Source organism: Opisthorchis viverrini (assembly GCF_000715545.1).
Source record: "Opisthorchis viverrini unplaced genomic scaffold opera_v5_26, whole genome shotgun sequence".
Classification (NCBI taxonomy): Eukaryota; Metazoa; Platyhelminthes; class Trematoda; order Opisthorchiida; family Opisthorchiidae; genus Opisthorchis; species Opisthorchis viverrini.
In genome coordinates this window covers 1,642,580-1,653,396 of record NW_008751683.1, presented here as the reverse complement: position 1 = coordinate 1,653,396, position 10,817 = coordinate 1,642,580, and the positions used below count along the sequence as shown (strand labels likewise).

Below are 10,817 nucleotides of genomic sequence, written 5' to 3'. Positions count from 1 at the left end.
AATCTATGCATGAATTAAAATGCAAGCATTCATGAACGTTTGCTGTATTTGTGGCACCTGAAGACAACTGGAGTAAATCCTCAATGGTTTAAATTATCACCTGAAATGTTTTGGGATGTTGCGCCTAAACGTCAATTCAAAGGGCCTCGTACTCGGTCACTTGCTAAGGAAGCCTCCCACGGGCCGCTCGGATTTGTCCACACAAACCCTTTCAATTCGAAGAAGGTAATTTAAAAGCGTTTCGAAACAAGTAAATAACACAAATATTGTAATAAATGAGGCTGCTTGGTGCAGAACGTCCAGTTGCCTAGGAACACCCTAAACGAGAGATTCAGCTGGTTTCCTGTCAAAATTAAATCGTTGTGTAAACGAGTGTAATTACAAGCGCTTTGCGTTCAAGTAGAACATATGGTTGAAGGAAACTTGGGGACTGCGCCTATCTGATGAGCCCCAAGTAGGGCAAAACCGGCTGTGCCCTGTCGAAGTGTTTTCAGCAACCTCATGATTAGTGCATTACGTCTATACAAAGGAAATATCCTGTTTGGATGTCTAAATAACTGCTAGTTGGTATTATGTTAGAGAATCCAGCAATCAGAACCATTTGAAATTATCCGCGCTTCTTCTTAGAGTTCACGACTGACGTTCCAACCAGGTACCATTACCACCCACAGATCTCTATGCAATGAAATTTTATTTAGGCTGGTTTGAACACCAAATTGAAAATTTAAGAATACCTCTTATGATGACGTAGGGAATCACCCCATAAAACGGCATCCTAATTTTATTATCATTATACGATATATTCCACCACGTGCCCCTGCTAAATGTTTCTTTTCACTAGTCGATTCCAGTGTCAATTCCAATCACTTGCCTTGGCCCAAATTCTTCTCATTCACAGGCCTACTAAGTAGAGTAGAATAATTTTCCTTACAAGTATTTGCTCTATCCAGCACCAACAGGTTCTCTTATTCCCACGTGGGCTAATATTTGCCAGAACTTTTCTGGAAATGAATTGCAATAACAGCACAAAACTGAAATAGATATGCCAAAAGCGATGCACCCACACGACCAGTTCAGAATTTCGTCTTTCCTGAATGTGCTTTTTGTGAGCTTTTTTATCAAAGACCCCTTGTTATCACGACAAATGAGTTCAACACAGCCAATCAAGAAAATTTCGGTTGTGGGATGTGAATTGTTAAACAGTACAGGAAAAAATCGTTAAACATCAGATTAGGAGGCAAGCCTCCGATTTGAGAATACTTAAAAATAATTGGTGGTGCACTGGGTGCGTTGGTTCAAAGTATGAAGAGAAGAAAATTACGTCCATTGATAATCCTGTGGAAAATAGTCCACAAGTAATTCAGGGATGTAGTTAGGGGAACTGATGACATTCGCAAAACCGGCTGTTGGGTTGATCATGACGGGTTCAGCGATCAACGTATAACTGTAGCCGATTGTGATGGAGCGGTTGAAAAAATAACATTATAGAGTAGCGGCGAACCAAGATTCAAGACAATTGCAAAATAACTATATCCTCAGCTGGCTCAAATTCGGATGCGTTAGAAAAACAAAATTTCGGAAATTTTTACTCCCAACAAAATGAACAATGACGACCGTGAGACGTAACCTAAATGGAAATCATAGGTAATGGGTTAAAAGGTCTAAAACAGTCGTTACTGATTACCTGATGGCTTACCTTGAATTGTCGCTATCGGAGTGTTGGAAGGAAACAACACTTAGAATTTAGTTTTTGATCTTTAGGTTGTGATATGAAAATTCAGTATATGAAAACTCAAGATGGAATCAAGGATCTATCTGGCAGTTTGCGATGGACTGACAGGTATGGTGGTTGCTCGGCACGGCCCGTAAAGTTGGATGATAGACCTGTGAACAAAACACATTACTCAAGAATGATTACAGTCTCCGGTTACGACGTGACAGTTTGTGTACATCAGGTATGTATCGACTGAGTAGAGATTAAACGCATGACAGGTGTTCGGGAAGCTGAATACTATGGGCTGCTAGCGATGTTCTGCAGTAATAATAAATCCGAGCGTAATTCATGTCATTGTTGGTGTGAAATCGCCAGAAAACGTGAGATAACAGCATGTCTACTGTTCAGAAGGGACTGATATCCAAACTGGCCTCCTTTCGAATGTCACAGATGACATTCAGACTTTCTCAATCGAGTACAAAACACATGGGGTTCTCTAGCAGATTTGAGATTCCCAACGTTGCTGGGGCAGAGAGATAGCTCCCCCGCCAGAACACACCTTGAAGTATAGGATTCGAATGTTCTCAGGTTGAAATACCAGCAGATTGGACATCGAATCACCCAGCAGCACATCTCGGAACTCGAGAACCAGATGTCTCTTCAGGGTTGACAAATGAGTGAGCCTAACTTCGGGTTACAAATCGGGACAAACTACTCATATCTGTGCAAGTATTTTTGTTTGTTTGGACTTCTTATTCAATTCAAGTTTGTATTCGGATGTTTCGAAGATGTCAATGATATTCAAGCTAGAGACGAGCTTTAGATACCCTGCAGAATCCGTAATAGTTTCTGGTGGTTTTACAGTGTTGGGGAGATGAAAGACTATGTGAATCATCGGTTAATAGGATTGTGTGAGATAAAAAGTGAATGAAAATCCCTGAATGAATTGACAGCAAGATAATGAAAGATTGATTGTGTTGGAATATTGAACAAAATTCACAGTTTGTGGTGATGCGTACGTGGCGATGATATTCTAATAGTTTGGATTAACCAGTACACGTACTTACAGTGACTCAAAACCTCATAAAATGTGCACTTGGAGCTGACTCGTGGCAGCATTTATCAAGTTGTTGACAGGCTACGAGGTGGTATAGTGAGGACAATTAGGTCAGCACTGCATTTAGGGATCCGCAGTCGTGGTGACACACTGACGATGTGACATAAAAGCCGAGCCTTCTATGATGTCAGTGGATGTTAAAAGGAGCAACCGTACAAATTTGAAGTAAACTCTCAAGGAGTGGTAAACACACCTAAGATAAAGGAAAATGTCTGTAGCTCAGGTTGCGTAGTCTTACGTGAAAGACTAGTCAACGCACAACCACCAACCCACCGCTACGCACCACTACGCTACCAAATAACGCACTGATGATGTCAACCGGTTTGGTGCTGAAACGTTTGCAATCAGATTACCCAGCTCAGCGAACAGGCCAACGACCGCATAAGATAAATTTGAACGTGGCCTACCGGCTTCTGTAACGTACAAGTCAACTCACCTCGCATATAAGCACTGTTTGTCGGTACCTCACGGGGAAAATTCAATTCTGTGACCGAGTCAGTTGGTTTGCCTATTGTGAGACAGACTCCTATTCGATACCCCAAGCACTAGAGGTACATACGCACAAGGATGACATTAGGCTTATTTAGAGAGTGACATACCCGTTGTAATTTCGGCTGTTTTAGCTGAAATGTCATAGGTTGATCATTACGAGATAAAAGCAGTTCGTGTTGTAACATAGGCACTTGAACGGGAAGCCGTAACTTGGGCTGATACACCAAAGTGTGACCTTTATTCACCTTTGTATTAATCAATATTAATTCGACTCTATCATGATTTCGGTTCGCACATGCCCTGACACGCGAGAGAATCACGACACATGAGTTCCTACCAGGAGGCTATACACAATCAGAGACTGGGTTCAGTCCACGGACATTTTTGATAGAAAGTTTGCGCTCTAGCCTATGAGCCACTTCCGGCTCTGTTGGTTCCTTGTTCCCTTGTTTGTAGTGTTCGTTCACGGAGCATATGAGCACCAACCGTAACACTCTGAAGGACAAGATGATAGTACAACCATAGTTTTCATTGCTATTGAGTCACGTATGACTTTGAGCTGTCCATTCGGTCGATGGTGAATTGTAAATGTTCAATACAAACGAATGCGGTTCATCACCGATCAGAAATGTCTGTCAGCTACGGCTATCCACATTCATTTTTGACTCGGTTGGTCCGCTGTTACTTTGTCAAGGGGTGTACTGGCCGAGTTAAATCAGGTGAGTATGCGGTTATAACTAAAATCCGTCTACATCAAAAAGTTCATGCCAAAAAGAAGTCCACTTGATATCCCCAATCCCTGACTCAGTTGTCGCAGCACTTGCTTATTTGAGGATGCCAACGAAAGTTGCGAACGGCACACAAGTGCACTGGTTGCCTAAGGTGGTGTAGTTCGGATGACCAAAGACCGAAATCCGGTTAATTTGTTATCCGATTGAGATCGTGTATTTCTAGAAGCGTAAAGTGTTCTGCAACTCTCAACTATTATGTTGACAGCATAAATGTTCCATGGACTTCGTGTTCGCGGACTGACTTAAGATATTTAACACGACAATATCCCACTAGGGAAATCTGATTAGCACAAATGCTAAGAACAGATTAGACGCAGAAACCTCAAGGGGCATTCCTTGCTGCTCAAGTGTGTTTAATGGAACAGACTTGCAGAATAAATCGAAAGTTTCGAGAAATACACTCATTTGCAAATCGAAAACAGTGAAATTTGGGTTCAAGTAGAACATAAAATTGATGGAACCTCGGGGACTGCGCCTACCTTGTGAGCCCCAAGAAGGGCAAAGCCGGCCGTGGGCTGTCGAAGAGTTTTCAGCAACCTAATGAGTAGTTTCCTCCAACATTCGCAATTCTGGCTATCCGCCTACGCATTTCACACCACGAAGTGTGTTACTACGGTTGTTAGCTGAATATCGATGGTAAGACCCAAGTGGGGACTTTCCAGATAAATGCAATTACGATGTTATCAAAAATATCTGGTTAAATATTCGCAAGTGTCCATCACACAACCCGACGGACAATGGATTCTAAATAATACTTGACATAATTAATTTCTACATTCTGAGTGAGCGAAACAAGTTCTCCGTTCGGTTTTCGATTTGAGTTTGTTTTTCCAGACTGTACGGATTCTGAGCAGATCGCACTAGAATAGGTGTGCTTCAGCGAAGGTACCATAAAAAATCCGCCCGAATGGATAAACATATAAGGACCAAGAAAAGACAGTACACCATGATAAGTTCGGTCTGGTTTAGTCTGTTGATTGAAGACGGTAAGGTGTGACACAAAATTGTTTGTATTTTCCACAGGCTTTGTGCCACGCATGACAGCCGATTTTCGAAAAATTATGCAAACAACTCAGTGCACACAGACTAAACTCACTTGTTGCGTGCGTGGCTGGAAGCGAAGTCAAAGCTGATGCATTTGCATAATTAGTAAGGCTTGCCGAGACAGAAGAATGCGAACTAATTGACTCCTGAGTCTCCGGAACAAATTTAGTGTCTGAACATACTACAGGAGAAAAAAATGTGACCGCATTACCCGGAGGTATCATGATATCAGTGAAGTTGGATTAGAAGTACCAAGTGGTGGAGGACAGGAGTCTTATAGAACAGAGTCTCCATTCACTGTTTAGGAAAGATCTCTTCCAGACAATTTTTGAAGTTAGTACTCCACCAGGCACATATTCTGTCACCGCCAATGGTTGGTTGAATGCAATCAATGAACTTGCGGTTAGTTAAGTGAATTCAAATATGATGGGGTAATCGGAGAGAATGGCACGGCAAAGGTCACATCTATAATATCGAAAACCTCAAGAAACCAGGTGACTTATGTCGCGCTCTGGTAGACGCTGCATAGTTAAGTGAGGTTACACAAACTTGAATACATGGGGAGAAATATGAAATTGCAGCAACGTGTGCAACTCTCCAAACGTGACACCGGGGAAGATGCACAGAGGTGTAACTGGAAACCTGTACTAAATGGACGGGTGGCTTACTTTGAGTAGTGGCTATCGGTGTGTTGAATGGAAACCAGGACTGACCTGTTACTAGATTCTTTGCGATGTAGCAAATGAAGATGAGAAACTTCGAAATAAAACCAGATCTTCCGCTCGTGAGTCCATATTTTGAAACGTGTAGGCATGAAGTCAGTTGAGATTGAAGAAACGTGGATTGTAGCCGGTCAATGATCGCCGAGGATTGTGTTTAGATGGATTTATGCGTACCCCGATGATGTCGAGTGAAGCAATTGCATGGATGGATTAGTTTCCGTATTCGAATTTTATGTATAGTTTCAGCTAATGAGGTTATGATGAATGGAGTTTTTTCCAAATAAGATGCGCTCTGTACCCTTATTACTGATTACCATAAATGAATCTCCACCTCACGCAAAATACAGCAGTGACGAAGTGAAGCGTGGCGTGTCGTCGGATGCATTAGATGTCGCGTGGTTATTCGGACATGAGGGGCCGCGTGGTTCCTAGCGTGTTCGCTTTAAATAAGTGCAAGAAAGATATTTTACACTTTGAAGGGCTTGCTGTTTATGAAATTCTGTTGAAAAATCACAGAACTTCTATACTCCTGAGCAATTTGATAAACAGCAACAGTCGTTGGTGTCAATACAGTATTATCAAATATGTGTAGTATATTACAATAATGAAACATCGATTTTGTGGAAAACGGTTACCGAATTTTCAGGATAGAGATGGGGTCAATTTTGACCTCGCTAGGCGTTATTACGGTCGAATGATCTGGGTGGAACAAACATGGACCATATGTCACATATGGACTTTAGTATTTACCGAAGAGCATTGGTGAGTAAACACTCAGTATTACAAGCCAGAATCTTCGGCTTGCGGTGCTGATCTTTCCTAAGGACTATTGTGTTGCTACTGTACTGTGTACAGTAGCATGAAGCATACACGGATTCCTAACTGGAGAACACCACGTTGAGGATCAAATTAATGAGAATTGGGCAAATCAATTACTATGCCTGGGACTGGCTTATGTTCGATTCGGCTGGCCGGTCTTCAGTTGGTCAGACCCACTTAGGGAGTCCAAATGTGATAAAATGTTTTTGATATTGAGTACCAGGCTAATATTAGCCATGCAGGATATGGTACATCGCGTACACGATTACGAGGAATTACCCTACTTCACCATAGTCATCACGCCCGGCACCGAATGGACGGTATATATATATATATATATATATATTAAGAGTAACTTCGCTTCAGCATTTCTGAATATAGATAAATCAATATGGGTCCAAATAAATCTGGAGTGGATGAGTAGCTGCCGTCTGTTTGTGCATAATACCATGATCTGAAGTCTGTGCATTTAAACCTATGTTGCCGGAGCATCCTCCTTCATGTCCCATTGCGAGAATTCTGATCTGCGCAATCCGATATGTCGAAGGACTGAACCGGGTTTCAGTCTAGCTGCAGCTCATCAGCGGAGCGTTCCCTCGATCCAACTTGATTTTGGACCCTGCTATCCTGACACGTGAGTTGAACTGCCGGTTGGCATGCAACTCGACTCACATGAGTTATCGAAAACAAATTTGCCTAATGTGGCGCACACCCAAACAACTCACTCGGTATCGTTGACGCTGAAATCAGAATCAAGATAAATGCATTGGCAGGTTCACCGAAGCCTACTTGGAACAAAGCGCACTGCAGGGGACCTCGGTAATCTGGACGAATCCTTGGCTGACACAAAAATATACACAGTTTAACATCGAAATGTAACCGTATGGGAGGGAGCTACCAAGTTTTCAGGGAAAGCACAATTGTCCAAATATATGGGTCATATTTCTCATGTTGGAGCACATTGACAGAATGGTGGGTGCTGGATTGTGTTTAGAAGGAAGCTTGTTCATCCCAACCTACATTGTTTTTTGTAACATGTCTTTCCCGGACTCGGAACGTGGTATTTCGGGGGGTCATCTAGGCCCGAATAGTTTGTCAAAATCGATCCTGACCGTTTGGCAACTCCCATCAGTTTGGGTGAAGCCATATGATGACTCGAAATGACGGAAAACAATCCATATTGCTGTGTTTGCGGCAACGATTACCAAACACTGCTAATACACCTTTGATCAGCATGACTCCTAAGAGGTGACTTGCAATGGATGGGTATCCCCTATCGCATTGGTTGCGCCATAGCTATTCCTAAAAATAAGTGCTGTAGTATTGATTCATCGTAGATGACAATATTGGACTAGCAAGCAAATCAGCTGCCTATAAATGATGTCAAATATTGACAGATATTTGAAGAAGGGTTGAGCATTTCCAATCTTAATATGAACGCGAATGATACTGTTGAACTTCACTAGTTGAAACACTTCGTGTTCAGATTACCCCTAGAAGCTTCTCGTGGTGCGGACAAATCTGTGACCGAGTCACTTAGTTTGCCTACTCAATAATCCGGGCAATAGAGGCACATATGCACATGGCTAACATTCGGCTTATCTGGAGAGCGACTTACCTTTTGTAATCTCGGCTATCTTAGCTGAAATTGAAATATCACAGGTTGATCGTTACAAGAAAAAACAGTTCGTGTTGCAACAGACACGGCTGAGCAGGAAGCTGTAATTCAGCCTGATGTGTGATTGAAACTGAGCGCTCTGTGCTACAACTCACGGTTTGTCTCTATTATTTGTTTCCCATTAATGATACCATTACACGTCAAATATACTTTTATCCAGCTCATTAACAACTACCTCCGATCAAACCGCAGTGGATCCAATCGCTAGTAAGGTACATTAGACCCTTACTAGCAGGTTCTTTCAAGCAGGAGAATAAAAGTATTTCTGCTGTGAAATCAAGAAACTCCGTGTTTAACTAATTCATTCCTGGGGGTGGACTGTCGACTAGAATGGCTTCTGAATAACATCCCTTTTCGAAAGTTGGTGAGCTCTCTCTAACACAAAGAGATGTTACTCAATTTTTGTTGCTCTTATTGAAAGGGGAATCGCACCAAGTGCATTCTATCGTTTGGTGAGGCCTGCCCGGAATGGAAATGCAGGGTGACTCCGTGACTAATTCGTGAGATGATTCATTATGTTTTTTCCGCCAAAAAAGCCATCGACATATTCCCATATCGCAGAGGGCTACCGGATTTCCACAAAAGACTAGAACTGTTCAAATATATAGGTTATAGTTCCGAAAGCAAAACACGGTGGTCAAGTTGTGGAGAACACCAGGAGTATTTATTAATAAATGAATTTTGATCTTAGGCGATAGATTTCATTCATGCGAAAAGCAATATATTTTGGTCAACTGCCAGTGAAACGTTTGTTGAGTACGATTGCGGTCGGTTCAGAATCCTATAAATTTATGTGAGCAATGACAAGATGTAAAACAAAGGTCGAAATTCTCAAGGGTGCCCTTGTCGAAACGTTAATGAAAAAGATGCCCATAATTCGGTGGAGGTGCAATTATACGCGCGGTTATTTTCCTACGACGCATGACCACCGCCACTGCCAGCTGCGACGAGAAAATGGGATATTGCCTTGATTCTGTGGTGACCAGTGGCAGTACTGAAGTACACACCTGTGTCTCTCGCTGGATATTCATTTCTCTCATCCATTTGAAGCAGACATAATCGGATGAGATAGTGTACGCCGCGGGTATTTCAAAAACTTCGCTCTTGCACCGAGGGCGGGGTATCACTGATGTACAAAGCAAAGGCTTTAAATGCAAGTACTTTATTACCATCACGTTTAATCAGACTAAAGCTTATCGGATAGCGTGCACGCGGCTATCGTACGTTTGAACCCGAGTGGTCAGGTTGCAGTATCCTACAATTCACCAAACTTCTAAGACAGACTGTCTCTGCATGTCTGTCGCTTGTTTAAATTATTGCGAGAAGGCCTATGCACGCGATCAAGATAGCGCCACAAAATCCCGAATGGGTTCCATATTCTGGATACAACAGTATCACCTAACTTCTTCGGTGTGACTGATCTGACATTAGAAATAACTCCTACTTCAAACCATGTTCTCAATCATTATTGATTAGTCGGCATGCTTGCAACTTATCGATAAGTGGTTTCAGATCAACCCAGCTTCCAGATGGCAGTGTGCGTTTGACGGAAGAGTGGAGTGTTCCATAGGTTTTAACTGGGCCTACAGTAGGCATTTAATGGCGTGCAAAAGTATACATAAACTCCGAAACACACTCAAATCACATAAGGAAAATCTGCTTGTTAAACTTAAGTTAGTAACTGGGTAAATCCCCGAACCAGGCAGGCATTTGGAAATCTGTAAATAAATCCCCGAAACAGGCAGGCATTTGGAAATCTTGGATCAAAGTATATTAAGGACCGTGCTCCTAATAGTGCCGACGGAAACACTAATAAAAGGTGTTTAATAGATTTCTATTGGTATCTTTGCGCTATTCCGTCAAAATCACTCCGTGGCGGCTACGTATTCGTAAAATTAATCAGCCATTTTGTGCACAACTCCAAAAGAAGAAGTGGTGATCGACTGTATTGTGCATTGTCTTCAAGCACGAGGAGCGGGAACAAGCATATTTCACCCTAGAAGGGAGACGCATCAATTTTACCGAGATGTTTGTAGTCCCATGCTCATATCTGGTAGGCAAACGCATGACATCGTAAGGCTTGGATAACTGTGAATTAGGAACGGTATACCAGTACTGATTTTGGCACGTGCACTACAAAACTAAGCTCCCGCAGGTTTAAACACAGGTCGATTTTTTCGTTGGCGAACTTTTCACAATAGCTAGTTTCGTAATGTCCCATGTGTCGATTTCCTAGTACTAGACAACACTGATGACGGTTCTGGGGCCTGAAATACATGGAATCTTCCAGATTTGGCTGATCTCGGAGTTTATATATTGCAGTCATTGGAGAAACAATTCCCCAAGGCAGCCTAATAAACAGGTTTCGTGTAGTCCATTAATATGCCACCTTGGCGAAATAGATCTCGCAAATTGAGACGATTGACACACCCCTTGAATA

At 42.2% G+C, this 10,817-nt stretch overlaps 1 protein-coding gene across 1 annotated transcript; it reads right to left on the bottom strand.

The window, feature by feature from the left end:
• Positions 1 to 395: 395 nt before the first annotated feature.
• On the bottom strand, positions 396 to 4,651 carry T265_02285 (hypothetical protein; the record flags this gene model as incomplete). Its single annotated transcript, XM_009166489.1, has 2 exons — positions 396 to 519; positions 4,419 to 4,651. 2 exons carry the CDS (start codon positions 4,559 to 4,561, stop codon positions 396 to 398), a joined length of 267 nt encoding a protein of 88 aa, XP_009164753.1.
• Between the last annotated feature and the right edge of the window lie 6,166 nt (positions 4,652 to 10,817).